Here is a 17,595-nt window from a genome sequence, read left to right as displayed (position 1 = left end):
TCAAGACGCTCCTTAGTGCCTCACGACATTACAATTTCTTCAAAGTCGTGTGGGCACACATTTGGTCGGACGTTGAGAGAATATCATGAATATGGGTGATGAGCCCTAATACACACTCTTCAGTGCACGTATGCTGCCCCGTAGACTTTTGTTCGTAGACTTCACTCTGTTCACCGTCTGAGAATGAGCGAGTGCAAGAGCATTGAGCAACCATTCTTGCAGCGTGATCGAGTCTTCAGCTCCATGCTGGTGGTCGTGCACCTTTTCGTCGTGATGTCAGAGGCGAAAGTGAGTCAACCTTGTTCTACTGGAGGAGAGCCAGTCCCGTGTTTGTATCTGCCAATCTCCCACGCTGGGGTCACGTCTGCGGCTGATCAAGCTCGGCGAACAGTGCGATCGTGGCTTACTGCTGGAAATCATCTGTGGAGAACTACACGGCGCTTGCCGGGTCGTCGGGTCCATTGATCGGCCATGTGCCTGATGATCTTTGGAGCGGTCGTGGCGCTCTTCAGCTTGCCGGATGGCCAACAGCCCAGCAATGGGATAGATTACTGGACGAAGGGAAATTCCTGTAGCTCTTTCGCCCGAGTCGGTGATCCGGCTCATGCCACGGATCATCCCTCCTGTAAACAACGGTATGGACGCCTCTTACGGCCGATCGGGCCCGGCCGCATGCTCGAGGCAACGGCAATGCTCGTGGAAGGCAACTGTGCACCAATAACAGTAAGTGGCCGTCAAATATGCCAACACGCTGGAAGAAAACAAAGTGGAATGTCCGGTGAAGGTTTACTTTCGGTGCCATGCCAGCATGTACGAGAAAGCCCTACTCAGGCTGTCAGCAGGCGGCCGTGAGTAGCCCGCGGAGAGAACCGGTGCGGACGAGTCTCTAGTCCGACCAGATGGTGGTTGTCATTCACCCTTGTGGCCGATGTGCGCTCTTGTCAACTACTAGCAGGATAGCGGACCAAAACCGGGGCAGCAGCCGTGGTAAAGAGTTCCACTTTCGGCCGTAGGACAATGGGAGCAAATGCCATCGGCCGAACATGACGACGCCTCCTATTGCTTGAATCGGATGCTTGTCGAGTTCTATTGGACGGGGCTGTCTCCCTCAATATCTGCCAGTCCCGGGCCGCTCTACCGCATTTCGTCCAACGGCCGGGATCACGAACTCTATCACCGCTTCGAGGGCGGAAACATTCCCTCTCACGGCGTCCCGCTAACTGCCGTCAAATTCGCTTCTTCCCCACACTACCTTTGTGCATGCAAGGGGGCTAGCTGTCAGCGGTCCTCCCAAGAGGGAATGGCCATGTCCAACCCACAGCTGCGCGACCCATTTCGTTGAAGATCTGCGGAGATGCCATTTTGCCGCAACCCCCACCAGCCAGTGAGCCAAACCTCGTGCGGGAAGGCCTGGCAGCCTGCTCCTCCAGCTCTCATCTCCGGGCATGCACCACCCACCACCCGGCTCTTCGGCGCTTAGTACTACCCCCTGACAGAAATCAACAACAACGGATGAAATGCTTGCCTGCGGCACTGAGAGCCGGAAATCGCGAAGCCAAGCCCGTTAGCTTGAATTGGGTTAACGGCTCCACGGTTCTCCAGGTTGACGCTCTCTCTCCATCGATCGCATGAGCCGGCTCCGGGTCAAGTTTGCCCCTCTCTTCGCCCGCACTTTCCGTTGCCCAGAGATTAATTGCCTGGCTCGAGTCATGGGGTAAAACATCCGGGTGGTCTGTGCCTGATGTGTAGTTGCAGCCTATTGTAGAAAGAAGAGGCGCCGTAGCTGTCATGTGAAGGTAACGTCAACTCTGGTGTGGTTGCCAAGTTGGGATGAAAGATGTGCAATAAAAATCTGACAGATTCCAGTCTGCACAGAAACTTTCCAAGGCGGGAGATGAACCCTCTACAGTCTACACCAGTCTGCAAGGGCCGTGCGGTTCCGCACTTGACGAGTCAACCACCATGCCCACAGGCGGGCACGGTGCGCCTCCCCATGACGGCGCGCAGATCGCTGACGAGAAACGCCTCGTAGAGCGAAGTGATTGGGATCGTCGCAACACCGGGCGACGGGGACAGCAGCGCTAGAGCCCTTCAGCCTGTGAGCGATCCGGCTGAGGGCAGCCCATTCGCCGTCCTCACCGACGCTATCAGCGTCCGGATGGAGAAGCTCATGAAAGCTCGCGGGTCGTTGAGGTTGGGTCTGCATGCCGATGGGTAGAGCCAGCGCGCCTCCCCGGTACATGAGCGGGCCGCATCAAATGATGGAGTGATATCAGACTGGACGCAAAGGTTCCTCCCCCGGGCAGAGGGTATATAGCCAGAGTCCTGTCCGAGATTCTCGCTCTCGGCTCTTGTCCTTCTCTCCATCCGCAACTCAAACTACTCACGCTCATTCTTGCAAGTCAGTCACTCTTTGAACCTCTTACCATTCACAATGAAGGCCACTTTCTTCTCCATCGCCGCCCTTGCGGCCACGGCCCTTGCCGCCCCCTTCCGCCCCGAGGCCCGCCAGATCGGCGACATCAACGCCGTTGGCGACGCCCTCGAGATCGTCGACGGTGTTGCCGTTGATGACCTTGGCGTTGGCGAGATCGCCAACAACGTCATCGACACTCCTCTCAAGCGTGCCGATGTGGCCAACGTCGGCGATGTCATCATCCTCATCACCAGCCTTACCGAGGGCGTCACCACCCACACCGGTGCCATCAGTACGTCGAAACTTCGTGGACTTCAGGGGTTGCTCCAAGAAGTTTAGTGTGCTAATACATTCTCTATAGACAAGACCCTGGCCGCCGTTCAGGGTGGCGAGCTCAGCAAGGACGACGCCGCCAAGCAGGTCACCGAGCAGCTCCGGGGCGTTCACTTCAAGCTTACCGACGTCGTTACGAAGCTCGTGGGCGCCGGCGGCCTGGACGTGAGCGACGCTGATCTCGACAAGGTCCTCACCCTGGTCGTTGCCCTCGTCTCCGAGGTCCTCGCTACCGTCAAGGCTCTCGTCACCATCCTCGGCATCCGCGCCGAGCTCATCTCTATCCTCCACTCCGTCTTCAACATCGTCTCCAGCCTCCTGGCCACGCTTGTGGGCCTCCTCGCCGGCCTCCTGCCCGGCCTCCTTGCCGTTCTGTCCCCTCTCCTGGCTGGCCTCGGAAACGGCCTCCTGGCCCCTCTCCTTGCCCCCATTGTCGCCCTTCTGGCTGCCCTGAGCGCCCCTGGCGGTCTTCCCCTGTAAGCAAAGAGGCTTGCAGTTAGACGACTGGCTCTGGTTATCACGCAGTGAACGACTTTTTGCGACATTCAACGGACGGCGCTTTTCTATATAAAAGGGTCTGAAGGGAACTACGGTTCATTCTTACAACATTAATTGAGCACTCGTTGGTAGCCATCACAACATTAATTCTCGTAAAGAACTCGGTGCCTGTGTTTTCAAGAGTGGGGTGTTTCTCATATTCAAAATTGTGCAAGCCTATGGCTAGCAACTCAGTTGTCGACTTGATCGCCAAGCAGTTCTTTGTACTTTGGGAGCGTCCAATCCTTGACGTCCTCTTTCAAAACCCATTCGCCCAGAACATTGAGTCTCAGCAGGGCCATGAGCCCCATGAAGGCGTTAAGCATTGTGATGCCAATCGGTCCGGTGGGCATGAACTTGTACAAGGCTGAGTCTCCGTCGATGCCCTTGGTGACTTGGTCCATGAAAGGGCGAAGTTTTCGATCATACTCCTCCAGTGCGGCGGTAATGTTATCCCGCGCGGCACTGTGATCGTGTCCACTTGTGCCGCAGTGCCGCCCTATCTCTCCCGCAAGGATATAGGCTCCCACGAAAGCAGAGGTCGTGCCCATTCCGGTGTTGGCCGACGGACAGTAGGCTGCGTCTCCGACAAGAGCAACGCGACCGCGGGACCACGAGTCCATTTTGACGAGGGCCATCCTCTCACAATAAAAGTCGTCCGACGTCTGCAGGGCCGTTAAAATCTCCTTCGCCTGCCATCCAGCGTCTTGAAAAATCTCGGAAAAGACCTCCTTCTCGACCTTGACGTCTTGTCGATGGGCTTTTTGGAGCTTTTCCGACTCGCTGTTGCACATGAGGTACACTTGTATGCGCTGTGGGCTGTGCCGTCGTGTCATTATGAATCGCGTCTTTGTTGCCGTGTAAAACGTGGCGACATAGCCTTCGCCATTTCGGATCGGTCGAGGTATCGTAAAGTATGCTGCGTAAGATTTCCCAAGGGGCGTGAAGCCATCAACGGCGCCAGGGTCGTCATTGTGTATCATCATCTTCCGGGTTCTTGAGCCCAGCCCGTCGGCGCCAACAAGGAGGTCGAATTGATCGTTTGTTCCGTCCGCAAACTGTACATGAACAGCCTTCTCTGTTTGGCTGAAGCTCGCAATTGACGTGTCGAACATATACTTGGCGCGATTCCCAGTTGCATCGTGCAGAAGCTGACACAAGTCACCCCTCATGATTTCCCAGTCCGTCGTGAATGACTGCAAGCCTTTGCCAGACTTATTGGCGGGAAAGTATGCCCAGCGCCGTCCTGACTTGTCGACAACCTGGAGGCCCTGTTCCGGTGCAGACTTGGAGCGGAATGCTTGTTCCAGACCCATGAGCTTCAAAACCTGGATTCCATAACCACGGAGGTCCACCTGCAGGCCCGACGTTCGCAGTGCAGGAAATCGCTCGACGACTGTTACACTGTGGCCCAGTTTCAGGAGCCAGAATGCAAGAGCATTCCCAGCGATGCCGGCGCCGCTGATGAGAACTTTGAGCTGCGCCATGGGAGATCGCAGTGTCAGGCACACGGCTTTTACGGCCCTGAATGCAGATTCCTAGAGAAACGATAAAGGTGATGAAATGCTCCAAGGCCCAAGATGATGTCGTCTTTTGCCTGTGGGAGCTCCGTCTTATAGTCGCCCTTATCTCCGGTGGGCGTCGTCTCTCGGCCGAGAGGACATCCTGCCTTCGGTTGGCTCATGCCTCGTCACAAGCCGCACAAAAGTACCCGTCTTGCGTTTTAAGGTCATCCCACGGTCATTTCCTTCATCATCTCGAATGTAACCTCAGTTATTATCGCCATTAATGCCGCTATGTCCGCAGGTTTGGCTGATCTTCCGTAGCGACGGCTTGCCGCGCGGTATTCGGCAACGACCTTTAATGCGGCTTTCCATATCGGCCGGGGAGATGGCCCTCTAGCGGCAAACTATGTTTTAGATCCCTTGCAATTAGGCAAAGTCTATGTCGGGCAGGAAAAAGTCCAAGTCGAGCCCAAGAGCGTCAGGGCTGGCGAGACTCGCGGAAGGGAGACTGGCCACGTCGGGAGGCCGCCACGAGATCCGTGAAGCCCGCTCGCGAAGTATCACGAGGCATTGCTCTATGCTTGCTATGGCGCTTCGTGCGATGGCGGACTCACAAGGCGTATTGGCTTCCATCGCCTCCACTTGTGCCGTGATCATGCTCAGAAACATATGGCCTTTGATGTTTGTCTCTCCAGCACGGATTCGCTCTGCCGAGAGGCTCTTCATGTCCCTTACCGAGGCCTTGAGGAGCTCCATTTGGTGAAAGTTACGATGTGACACCCCATCAAGACATTGATCGGCCGCCTGTGAAATAAGTTCGAAGCTAAGAATCGAGATTGCGTATCTCATCGCCTCGCGAAACATGCCGCCTCCGATGCACATGAGTCGAGAAAAGCTTTCGTCGTATTCTGGCGAGGAAATGGCCAGGGCCGTGTCGAGTATGACCTTGCGCGAAAAATGAAACAGTGGATTTTCTGCGGCCTCGATGGCGAACGGACAGTGCATCGGGATGAAGAAACGTCGCAAGAGGAGGTCGACCAAGTTTCGGTGAAAGAGTCTCACACCACAGGTCTCGTTCGATCTCATGGAGCTCATGCAGGACCGGTGTGCGGCACTCAATTTTGCGCCGAGATTAAGCACATCTCGATACGAAATTTGAGAATGCATGCAGTTCAAGAGCCGGAGGATCTCAAGACGCGTCGAAAGCGAGTCCAGCAACTGCAATTGCAGCGACGTCGCCGTGTATGTATCTTTGGGGTGAGGCTCAAGGGTCGTTGTCGATTCGTCCATTTCATCGTCGTTGTTGTTGGACGGGGGTTCGGTGTCGAAGTCGTCCAGACTAATCCTAGGAGGCATGGCAGAGTCTAAGGAGGCTTGTGTGGCTATCTCGAGAATGGTTGCCCACAGTCTTCTGCGCATTTCGGCCTGAAGAACCGACATTGGAGGCAAATGTTTTGGGTCGCGATGCATTCCAATCTGCATGGCGGTGTGCAGCAGTGATCCCGTCGACACCCAAACGAGATCGCCTCCAATGGAAAAGATCTGTCTGGTAAGTAACGTGAGGCAATAGACCTGCAGCCCAGTCATGTCTAAGCGGTCCTTCTCCAATGGACCGGAGAGCCAGGTTTGTGCAGCGTATACCCAGCCGTGGACCAAGCTTCGCAGCTCAGAGTCGACGAGTCCATCTTCGTGGAGGCTTGAGCCCATCCCAATGGCGAGAAGAATCTTGAGGCGTACTCCGTTCGGAGCATTTTGTGGGCCACTCCAGAAGCCCGCGTACTCACTCTCAAACGTCGGTCGGTGCAGGATGCGGTGGGTGGATTCGAAGAATCTGAAGTACAGAGCAACCATGGTGTCTGCCACCTCACGAGATGGCGGCATGAGATTGAGCTCTTCAAAGGCAAGGCGTCTGCTCGGTCGCCCAGCTTTGATATCCCTCGCAATCGCTTTGCATTCTCGGAGCAGAGCGCCCATTCTGGCATGTAGAGCTCCAAGCTCATCATCTTGGGGTGTGCTACTCATGGCTGCGACAAAACAGGAGATAGCCGGCTTAAACTGCACTACGAATCAGCAAGAGGTCCTATCGCAACACAAGAGGCACCAACCTCTGGGGCCAAGCTCATCCAATCGCTCCACCGCCATACTCGTGTCTTTTTGAGAACGATTTGCGGTTCAGGTAGCCCAGCCTGCCGTGCAAGGACATGCTTGCCGGTTGCGGACAGAGCGTCGGCAGGATCAAGCGACGGGCGCTGCTCAAGCTTATCAATTCTGTGCAGAATATCCTGAAGTGCTGTCGCTCCGACACGTAACTCGGTCGAGGTATCGTCGCGACTTCCGGCGGGCACTTGGACCGCTGCTGATGGGGATGGGGAGCAAGATACTGCCTGCTCCCGCGTCGGACCTAGTTGGCGACTCTGGCCCTGGTCCGTGGACGGTGCCAGCGAGTTAGGACTTGTCGATGAGTGCGTCGCTTCGTCGCGATATAGCCGATAGCTGCAGACAGCCTGGGTTTCGGCGCAGTGGCGGCATGGCGTATTTTTGTCACACTTGATCTTGCGGCGCCGACACTCCAAGCATGACAGAGCCGCCCTTCGGCGTCGCCGTGGTTGTCGTCGGTCCATAGGGCAGACCGTAGCATCGCGGATGTTGCAGCCTCTCGGCCGTAAGACAGCTGACGTCGAGATTTTGGTGGGCATGCAATTGAGCGCTAACCCCGTCTCGGAGATAACGCTTGGGAGTTACGGATCTCAACTCGTCATCTTGTCGGCCGAGTCAGCTGCCGGAATACGTGACGTGGAGATGGCGGCCACCCCCGCTCGCCCAAAGAAACAAACGGAACATTTGTGCCAACGTTTCTCCTCTGATGGCAGGCTCTCGTCTCTGTCAAGTGAGACACTGACAGCTGTTCGGACGGCAGCACGTGAGTACGGATGGCATGGCAGGCTTGCGCGTCGAGTGCTGTTTTAGACGTCTGTCGGGAAACCCCGCCTGAAGTGAGACTCCGAAGCAGTTTGGAACTCGGCAACGGGCGTATGCATTGGTCGATGGGAGGAGGATGGCATGTCCGCGACAGTGTCGATTTTCTTGATGCAGGGAGGCCCCAGCTCGCCGTGCAGGGGCCATCAGCCCCGCCTGGAGACGTGCTTGGCTCGCGAAGGATGCTCCGTAGATGGCAATGCAAGCGATGCGATGACGCAAGTCTCCTACGGGTGATGAGTAACATGCAGAAGCAGCAAAGGCACGCCAACAGCCCGGTGAGCGGGCAGACGTTCATTGACGACTCTGCGTGAGCAGTGCGATTGCCGAGCGACAGCCGAAATGCCAGGATCCGGGCTCAATGCCCAGGATCACGCGCGCGTTAGGCTGGTGGCGGTCTTGGCAGTTGGATGCCGACGAGGGGCTGATGCGCTTCCTTTTTGTGAAAGACCCCTCCCCCTGGCGGCGGTGTCTTGGGGTTGGTGATGGAGTTTTGCGACGGGTGCTGGTCGCGCTAAATCAATTGCACGGTGAAAGGTATGAAGACGATGGAGAGCTGCTCAAGAGGAAATAAATAACAAACAAAAAATTGTCCGAATGTCCTGGGGTGCCGAGATTTGCCTCGCCGCGCCATGTTGAGAACTTCCATTGAGACGTGGGCGGCAGGTTGGTGACCTCGGAGTTTTTGGCAGCTGCCCAGCGTCGCACCTTCCGTGATTTGGGGGTACCTTCCAGGGACTTACTGTAGTCAGTCACGGGGTGCCAACCTTGAACATTGTCAGCGCCGTGTCTTGCCCGCGACAGAGCGGTGACCATCTCCTCCATCCCTTTGCATTTCAGCCCAGGCGGCTTACACGCAGACAACAGCGAGGTTAACGGCCGATTCTTCAACAGGCCGGGTGGCTACCTGCCCGAGGGCCAATCGAGTCTGTACGGGGTTCCCTTGTCCATCTGCCCGCCTGGTACTCCACGGCCCGCTGCTCGCTCACTCTCTTCCCGCTGGCTGAGACGTGCGCGTGCCGGGCGGCGCCGGGGCCAACGCCAAATCCCGGGGCCGCAGCCACCACGGCGTTGGCGCTTCTGCACTCTGCACCAGCGGCGGGGAAAAGGGCTCATGAAACTCTCACGCATCAATCGACCGACGCGGATTCACGCCATTTTCATGTGCGAGATGCACGTCTCGTCCAGCTGAGTCACTGCGCGGCCGCATTTGGAAGGTACAGGGTACGCGACTCATGCCTCTGCCGGGCGAGGCTGGCCGGGCCCCTCAAGTAGCGGTACCTGATGCCCTCGGCGGCCCTCGGACAGCGGCTTGCTTGGGCTCGATTCGGGACCAGCAGCGAGCCCCGCCCGCCAGAGTCTCCACCGCAGCCCAGCTTCGCCTCGTCGATGCAACACTGGAACCTCCGTCCAGACAGACGACACAAACTCCCGACCCCTTGCCTGCAATTACGCCCTCGATGCCATCGCCTCGGTAACAGCACCTGCTGCCCGCCATGTCGTCGGTCAAGGCAACCAAGAAGAGCGCCTTCTCGTGCGAGCCCTGCCGCCGGCGCAAGGTGAGTGACTGCTTTGGGCCCCGCGCTCCTTGCGTGCTCCAGACGGATGCGCAGCGCCGACAACCTTGCAATACCACCGCTCACGAGACCGCCTTTTGCACAGGTCAAATGCGGCGGGGAGCAGCCTGTCTGCCACCGCTGTGCCGCCCGCAACGACGACTGTGTATACAAGCTGTAAGCAGGCATGCCCCCGCGGAGCTTGTGTCGCGGTATACGACTGCGTGTGCGACTCAGCCACTTACCACGGCCACCACAGGAACCCGACACTGTCGTACACCCAGCGCCTCGAGGAACGAATCAAGGAGCTCGAGGACCAGCTCGCCAGCGTCGCCAAATCCCCCGCGTCCGCCGCCGCCTCGTCGCACTCGAGCCCCCCCGTCGGCACCGCCCACGACGCGTCGGCTTCGGCCCGCGGCCTCGACGAACACGGCGTCACGCGCGGTTTTCGCGGCCTCAAGATTGATGACAGAGGCGGCATCACCTATCATGGCACTACCAGCTTCTTCAATCTGCCCAGCGATCGATTGCCGGTCGGCTCCGATTACATGGCCACCAATGACTCCAATATTCAGCGAAGGGAGCGGCTGGTCAACAATGCCTGGCACCAGCGAGCGCTGGAGAACTTGTCCGATATTCCTGTGCGTATCCCCTTCAGTCGGGGTGGTTCACGACGGTGGCGGTCATGGGCCAAGCCTTGTGCTCGTACGAGGGCGTCGCGGCCTCGCGCGCACTCTTGGCGCAACCCCTCCCTCAATATGTCGTCGCCAGCTGACCTTGACAGGAACCATTCCAATATCTGCTAAATGTCCATTGGTGTTGGATCAACCCACTCTTCGGCTTCCTCTACAGGCCAGCATTCACCCGTACGTCTCTACGGCCCCAGTGCCCGAGGCTTGGCTGACGTTGAGCAGGTGATATGCAGTCTCTCGGACCCTACTACTCGCATACCCTCCTGAACGCCGTCATTTCGCACTCTATACGGTGGGGCCAAAACGACCCGGCAACGAAGCGGCTCTTGGACGAGTCGTACGACGGAGGCGCTGTGTTTGCCAAACACGCACGCACTATGGTGTTTGACGAACTCAGCCGCGGCGTTTGCACCATCCCCACCATACAGACGCTGCTGTTGCTCAGTGCCCAGGAGTGCAGCCTCGGCAACACAACGCAAGCTTGGACGTACAGCGGCATCGCCTTCCGACTCATCGATCATCTAGGAATTTGTGTCGACGCACAACGCTACCCGGGCTCACTCCCCTTGTCCGACGAAGACCTCGAGATCCGGCACCGCATATTCTGGAGCTGCTACTTCTGGGACAAGCTCATCAGTCTGTACCTCGGGCGTTCACCGTCCATCCAACAGACGAGCATATCTCCGCCCCAGATAGTGTGTAAGTGCTTTGTAATATGGAAACGCCTTGCATCCAAGCTGACATTTGCCAGTCGATGACTCGGCCGAAGAAGACATTTGGGTGCCCTTTGGCGCACAGCAAGTCGGCGTCACATGGAAGTACCCCCCCACCACAGCCCACTCGGCCTCTTGCTTCATGAGCATGTGTCGCCTGTCGGTCATCTTCAACGAGATCCTCATCCACATGTACGATCCTCTGTCCCAAAACACCGACGCAGAGGTGCAGGAGTGTCTCCGCACCCAGGAACCCGCCTTTCAGGAATGGTGGAATCAGTTGGCTCCTCACCTGAAGCTCGATCCGCTCGCGCTGCCAGCCATGGCGCCGCCGTCCCACATCGTCACAATGAAGTATGTCGCACACTGCCACTTTTGTAGAAGTCCACGCAAGCCGCTAACCATCTACCAGCTGTCTCTATCATACGTTCAAGATATTGCTGTACCGACCGATGCTCACAGGCAGGGGAAGAGGCGCAGAGGAGGGCAGCGCCCAGATCAAAGGCTACCTGGTGGAATGCGTTACGTCGGCGACGGCCATCATCACAATCTTCGATCTCTTCTGTCGGACGTTTACGATGAACTACTGCGTTCTCTCGCTTGCGTATAGCGTTTACATCGCTGCCTCCATCTTCTTGCTTCAGGTCCAAGCGACTTCTGACACGCAGCAGGCGATGCGGAAACTCAACTACTGCATCCAGTGCCTCGACCAGGTCAAAAACTTTAGCCCAGGTGGGCACCACTTCCCCGTACCGGTTCTGATGCATGCCGCTGACATTTTCCAGTGATCAACAGCGCCCTGAATCTCCTGACCAGAGAGCTTGCGGCCATTGGCATGGGTTTGGATATGCCCTCGCCTCGCCAATCAGAGCCATACCCAGCATCGCGTCCCGAGATGTCCATGCCGGGATCAGTTTACCCCCAGGCAGATGAGCCCCGTCAGATGCCACCCCCTTCGCATCCGCTGTTCCAACCAACATTGAACCATAGCTTTGGACCCGAGTCCATGGCGATGCACCCAAGCGTTTTCGAGACCATGTCTACGTTGGAACCCTTGAGTGTCAGGGTGGCGGCCATCCACGAGTCGGAGAACCAGTCGTCTTATGATTGAACGGTGTGGGCACATGTCAAGCGTAGTAGACGCTGGATCTACACCAGACGATGGTGTGAGCATGACCGAGCCACAGGGCCGCGGCGCAGGCTGCCGTGTCACTGCCGGGCCGCGGCACCGGTGGATTGGATCCCGACACGGGTGTGCCATCGCGCCATCCCCGTGACGACGATGGGACAATCACAAGCGCGGCAACCCGCCCACGATGGTCCAGTCATACCATTCGTCGCGATCGCAAACGGCACTGCCCGTGGCAGTCTAATCCCGGAGACGCAACCCACCCGCGGAGCGAGCCAGGGGAAAGGGTCCAGATGCGCCGTAGGGCTGAGACCCGCCTCGGGCACTACCGCACGGATGGTCTAGGGGTCTTCGGGTTGGCATCTGCATGATGATGGTGTCCCGGACCGTGGTTCGCTTGACGGAGCAGATAAGCTTCGGGAGGTGGCGCCGCAAGGGGCCGACGGGGGGTGGTGATCACCGTGCATACGAGACTCGCACCGAGTCGCACGTTGGATATGTACCACGTACTATAGGGAGTAAACGATATACATGCCACTGAAGGTGGCATTGGTGGGCTCGTCTATTACCCGGATGCGCGCCAGTCGGGGTTGGGTTTCGGTTGAATGGCAAAAAGCGATACGACCATGCACGATCTGCCGACAAGGCGCGTATTGGATGTGTTTTTCTTTTCCCATCCGCCCATGGAATACTCGTACAGCAAAAAGGATGAGGCCAGCCGTTCAACGGCTGTTCGCCGGCAATTGTAGCTATCCGAGAGACGCGCTGCAGTGCCAGTCGGACAAGCTGGCACGGCGCAGCGGCGTCGGTGCTCTTGTGGACACGCACTGGGAGGTATCACAACAGTCCGGTCGGACGTTGGCCGAAACACGGTCGCGATGGACCTGACAACGCACAAGGACCAGGATTTAGGCTGCATCCGCAACCAAGATGCCGGGAACAGAGGGTGCGGGCATCATCGGCCAACTTCCGGGCCTGCACAGAGCACAGTAGCCTGGGCCGCCGCGTCGGGAGTCGCCAAAGGGTGGACAAAGACGGGGTTGCGTGGTGTGTCTCTGAGGGGTCTCCAGATGAAAGGGGCCCCAAATCAACGGTCGCGAGGCACACAATGCACGTCGTAGCGAGCGCATGGCGGGTCGCTGCCACGCGAGGCCAACGTGGAGTCGGTGCGGGTGGGTAGCAGCAGGAGTCGGTCAGGGCGGCACCGTCGCGAGACGTCGTCGCACAGGGTGTGTCGGAGTTGTGAATAGCTTCAATTGCATGTGTGTGTTTTTTGTTTTAATTGTATTGCTTTTCGCCTCGTCCCCTTTTCTTCAGCCCTCGGCCCGGGCCCCCAAGTCGGCTGCCGAGCATAGCCACAGCCGCTTGTGGCTCTCTGGCCCGCGCCTAATCGGGCAGGCCGAGACCGACGGGCGGCGGGCGCACCTGCCTTGGGCTTTGCCTAGGGCTTGGGCTTGGGCTTGGGCGAAGCCAGCCAGCAGGGCTAACGTAACGAATCAAACGGGTTCCAACGGCTGGCCGAAAACTCGCTCCCCCTCACCTTCACCTCGCCTTTACGCCCCCCCGGATCCTCTCCGCGCTGCAGATGAGGGACTAACAACCGCAACCGCCGACGAAGCCCATCGCCATCAATCATCAATCGCATGGCCGCGAGCGACAGATCCATCGACGACGACGCACTAGCCACCCGCCTGCCTGGGTCTGCGGGCCATCGCCAGAGGCCCGGCAATCGCCCGCTGGGGCCCCAGTCGCGCGTGTTCGGGTGCAGGTTCGAGTTCGAGTCACCACAGTAGCAGTAGCAGTAGCGCCGCCAGCGCCAGGACCCTGCGCCCAAGAGGTGGGCAGGGCCCCCGTCAATCGCCCGGATCGCCAGCTCAACTGCATACCGACGGGCTGCGTCCCACGCGACGCGACGCGACCAGACGGCCACTCGCGGCCGCTGCAGCCATGAAGCTGCCCAAGTTCAACCCCTACTTCGTCCTGACCGTCGTGGTCATCGCTTGCGGGTCGATCCCCAAAGGTATGTCGGCGCCGTCCGTCGTCCCGCAGATGCGGTCCCACCCTTGCGCATGCCGACTGACGACATTGTCTCGCATCGCCAGGCTACGATGAGGGCGGTTTCGCCGCCGCCTCGGGCATGCGCTCCTTCCTCCAGGACTTTGACCTGATCAGGGGCCGCTGGAACGGCTCCCCGGCCCAGCTCACCAACCGCAAGGCCGTCATCACGTCGCTCGGCGTCCTGGGCGCCGCCATCGGCGCCATCATGGCCGTCGCCGTTACGGACCACATCGGCCGTCTGCGCACCTGGCAGCTCTTCACCGTGCTCTGGATGACGGGCTTCTTCACCGTCACCTTTGCCTCGGGCATGGTGGGCCTGCTCATGTTTGCCCGCATCTGGGGCGGCATCGGCGCCGGCGGCCTGACCGTCGTGGCGCCCCTGTACCTCACAGAGGTGGCCAGGGCCAAGTCGAGAGGCATGATTGTGTCTATCTACATGGTGATCCTGCTGAGCTTCCTCATGATCGGTGCGCGCGTCTGACCACGACCCCAATCGCACTTGCAGCTGACTGACGCTCCCGGCCAGGCTTCTTCATCAATTACGCAGTCGTCAAGACGCTGCCGGAATCGCGCATGCAGTACCGGATCGTGCTCGGTGTCGTGCAGATCCCTGTTGGCCTGTCCCTCATTGCTTCTCTTTTTCTCTCCGACACACCCCGCTGGCTTGCATGCAAGAATCGCCCGCACGAGGCCCTCACAGTGTTGGCCAAGCTGCGAAACAGTACCACGGACGACCCCGCAGTCGTTGCCGAGTTCAATGAGATTCAGCAAGAGATTGAGGATAAAAACCAGGCCCTGTCGGACACGTCGACTTGGACCATCATAAAGGAGGTCGCCACCGTGCCCAGCTACCGCAAACGGTTCCTGCTCGGCCTCGCCATGCAGACTTTTGCGCAGTGGAGCGGTGGAAACGGCATCACGTATTACATTCCCGAAATCTTCCGCCTGGCCGGCATCACGAGCAACCGCCACTCGCTCATCAACTCGGGCGGCTACGGGGCCGTGAAGCTCGTCTTTACCATGATATTTACGTGGGGCCTCATCGACTACTTTGGTCGGCGTCGCTGCTTCATGACGGGCCTGGCCCTGCAGTGCGTTACGCACATCTACATGGCCGTCTACATGGCATTGTGGAAGGAGTCCAAGAACGAGGCAGCGTCGGAGGCTGCAGTAGCGTCCGTCTTCATCTATGCCGTTGGCTGGTCGATTGGCCTGTGCACGGTGCAGTACCTGTACGGGACGGAGATCCTGCCGACGCGGATCCGCGGGGTGTGCTACGCGACCAACATGATGATCCACTGGCTGTTCCAGTTTGCCGTCGTGCGCGTGACGCCGCAGATGTTTGAGGCGCTCAACGTCTGGGGGGCGTACGTCTTCTGGGCGTGTATCTGCGCGACGGGCATCGTAGTCCTCGGTCTATGGGCGCCCGAGACCAAGGGCGTCCCGATGGAGAGGATGGCGGAGCTCTTTTCGGGCCCGTGGTACATGGGCTGGCGTGCCAAGATCGACCCGGACTCGGAGGACGAGAGGTTAGGGAGTCGTGGCTCCGTACAGGTGGTTACGCGGCTCGACGATACCCGCAATCAGGATGTGTCGGAGAAGAGGGCGCTGGGCTAGCATTCCGGTTCACCTTTATGTTTCCGAGCACATTTTCGTTGTAGATTATGGACAGACTTTGCGAATAAAAGATGTCTCTAGGATGGCCTTGATCCCCTTGCACGCCACCGTTGCATGTTGTTATCGTCAGGTATAACGCCCATTTCACCTTGCTTCCATTCCCACCAAGTAATTCCCACTACATACATGTTTCGAGCAACGAGCATTTAACCCTTTAACTCGACGTTCAATACGAGTCGACAGTGTACGAGCCCATCTTCCTCGGGGGCACCTTGTCCATGAACATCTGGTCAATCTCATCAAACGTGCGGCCCTTGAGCTCCGGCACAAAGAAGAAGCTCCAGACAGTCGCGCAGGCCGACATGCCGCCAAAGATGAAGCCGACCTTGCCCCTGAGGTTGCCCTGGTCGGGGTTAATCATGTACGGGATGACAAAGCCGAAGACGATGCCGCAGATGGCCTGCATGGCGGTGGCGAGGGCAATTGTCGGCGCGCGGAGAGTAACAGAGCTGACCTCGCCGAGGATGGCGAACGCGCAGGCGCCAAGCGTGAAGATGTAGATGAAGGCGTAGATGACGGTCAGGGCGGCCTGGGCCCACTTGGCCGCGCCCGTGGGGATCACGTCGAGGATGCCGATGAGGATGAGCACGAGCGTCGTGCTGGCGATGCCGTACACGAAGAGCGTCCGTCGGCCGATGGAGTTGATGGCGAACCAGCTGCACCCGACGCTGAAGAGGGCCACGGCCGTGACGCCCACCCCCAGGTCGAAGGACTTATCCGTAGGCAGCCCCGCGAGCTGGAAAAAGTAGGTGCTGTACCCGAGCACGAAGATGATGCCCGTCAGGTGCTGGCACAGAAACACAAACGTCGAGATCATGGTGCGCAGGCGGTTCGTCCCGCGGAAGCACTGCAGCAGCGACGCCCAATCCGAATTATGCACGACAAACGCGCGCTCCGCCGCCACCGTCGTCTCCAGCGTCACGAGCTTCGCCTCCAAGTCCACCTTGTTCCCGTAAAGCCTCGCCAGCGACCGCTTCGCCTCCTCGCGCTTCCCCACGCGCACGAGATGCCAGGGCGTCTCGGGCGCAAACGGCAAGCCCGCGGCGAGAAACACGCAGAAGAAGAGCTGTATGGCGAAGGGCGCGCGGTAGGCCCAGCGCGACTCCCACTCGCCAAAGGCCTTGATGACGGCGTTGGACAGCAGCTGGCCGGACGCGATGCCGAACTGCACCCCCGCGGTGGCGATGGCGCGGAAGACGACGGGCGTGCACTCTGAGGTGGCGAGCGGGCCGAGCGTCAGGTAGAAGCCCAGCGCGAAGCCCAGGATGAGCTTGCTGATGAGGAAGGCGGCGTTGGTGGATGAGAAGACTTGGCCCAGGATGCCGCCCGTGGCGATGACGAGGCCGAGGCCTAGGGCGGGCTTGCGGCCGAGGCGGTCGGCGATGTAGGAGCAGAGGAAGCCGCCGAAGAATTGGCCCACCGAGGAGACCTGCAGTGGTTGTTTGTGTCAGCTCATGACTTATACAGGACGTACGGGACGCGATGGGGGCCAAGGCAAAAAAGACTGACCGTGTTAAAGGCCGACTGCCAGCTGGCGGGCAAGACGGGCTCGCCGTTGTAGTAGTACCCGAAGTCGCGGCGGAAGGATCGCACGCTGAGCATGCCGCCGTTGACCTGCGCGTCAAAGCCCCTGCAAAAGTGTCCATTTTCCATCGGTTAGTTATCATCACTTATCAGGCATTCCAAACGCCTTCCGGCCGCCATGCTGCTTCAAATCGGGACACTGCTTGCTTACCAGCCAACGCCGGCCATGGACCAGTAGAAGCACCACCATACGAGCGCTGGGTGGTTCCGGAGAACCTCCCTGATGGAGAGCTCGTGCTCGGCCTGGTGGTCGACCCGGATGGTCTCGCGCTTGAGGTTGACGTCCTCGACGCCCGAGATGCGGGCTTCTTCCTGCTTCTCCATGGAGGATGATGCGGCTCTGGTTGTGAGTTGTGGCGGTGGTATCAATTGACTCAATGCTGCAGTCGCTGTGCAATCGTGTATCTTTGGCTTTTCGC

The 17,595-nt window shown here is 58.8% G+C and overlaps 6 protein-coding genes across 6 annotated transcripts; 3 read left to right on the top strand and 3 right to left on the bottom strand.

Annotated features, from left to right (window-relative positions):
* Window positions 1–2,434: 2,434 nt before the first annotated feature.
* On the top strand, window positions 2,435–3,229 carry PLICBS_004258 (uncharacterized protein; the record flags this gene model as incomplete). The annotated part of the gene is made up of 2 exons (XM_018327019.1): window positions 2,435–2,708; window positions 2,778–3,229. The coding sequence occupies 2 exons, from the start codon at window positions 2,435–2,437 to the stop codon at window positions 3,227–3,229; spliced, it is 726 nt and encodes a 241-aa protein (XP_018174481.1).
* A 248-nt stretch (window positions 3,230–3,477) lies between these two features.
* On the bottom strand, window positions 3,478–4,773 carry PLICBS_004257 (uncharacterized protein; the record flags this gene model as incomplete). The annotated part of the gene is made up of 1 exon (XM_018327020.1): window positions 3,478–4,773. The coding sequence occupies one exon, from the start codon at window positions 4,771–4,773 to the stop codon at window positions 3,478–3,480; it is 1,296 nt and encodes a 431-aa protein (XP_018174482.1).
* A 444-nt stretch (window positions 4,774–5,217) lies between these two features.
* Window positions 5,218–6,642, bottom strand: PLICBS_004256 (uncharacterized protein; the record flags this gene model as incomplete). The annotated part of the gene is made up of 1 exon (XM_018327021.1): window positions 5,218–6,642. The coding sequence occupies one exon, from the start codon at window positions 6,640–6,642 to the stop codon at window positions 5,218–5,220; it is 1,425 nt and encodes a 474-aa protein (XP_018174483.1).
* A 2,621-nt stretch (window positions 6,643–9,263) lies between these two features.
* On the top strand, window positions 9,264–11,839 carry PLICBS_004255 (uncharacterized protein; the record flags this gene model as incomplete). Its single annotated transcript, XM_018327022.2, has 8 exons — window positions 9,264–9,326; window positions 9,430–9,500; window positions 9,583–9,964; window positions 10,108–10,189; window positions 10,238–10,714; window positions 10,767–11,082; window positions 11,141–11,460; window positions 11,514–11,839. The coding sequence occupies 8 exons, from the start codon at window positions 9,264–9,266 to the stop codon at window positions 11,837–11,839; spliced, it is 2,037 nt and encodes a 678-aa protein (XP_018174484.2).
* A 1,965-nt stretch (window positions 11,840–13,804) lies between these two features.
* PLICBS_004254 (uncharacterized protein) lies at window positions 13,805–15,532 on the top strand (the record flags this gene model as incomplete). Its single annotated transcript, XM_018327023.1, has 3 exons — window positions 13,805–13,877; window positions 13,960–14,382; window positions 14,442–15,532. The coding sequence occupies 3 exons, from the start codon at window positions 13,805–13,807 to the stop codon at window positions 15,530–15,532; spliced, it is 1,587 nt and encodes a 528-aa protein (XP_018174485.1).
* Window positions 15,533–15,758: 226 nt separating this feature from the next.
* PLICBS_004253 (uncharacterized protein) lies at window positions 15,759–17,500 on the bottom strand (the record flags this gene model as incomplete). The annotated part of the gene is made up of 3 exons (XM_018327024.1): window positions 15,759–17,021; window positions 17,102–17,222; window positions 17,328–17,500. The coding sequence occupies 3 exons, from the start codon at window positions 17,498–17,500 to the stop codon at window positions 15,759–15,761; spliced, it is 1,557 nt and encodes a 518-aa protein (XP_018174486.1).
* Window positions 17,501–17,595: the final 95 nt, after the last annotated feature.

Source organism: Purpureocillium lilacinum (assembly GCF_023168085.1).
Source record: "Purpureocillium lilacinum CBS 284.36 DNA, scaffold_3, whole genome shotgun sequence".
Lineage (NCBI taxonomy): Eukaryota > Fungi > Ascomycota > Sordariomycetes > Hypocreales > Ophiocordycipitaceae > Purpureocillium > Purpureocillium lilacinum.
The sequence above is the reverse complement of the archived record's forward strand: the minus strand, read 5'-3'. Positions and strand labels throughout refer to the sequence as shown.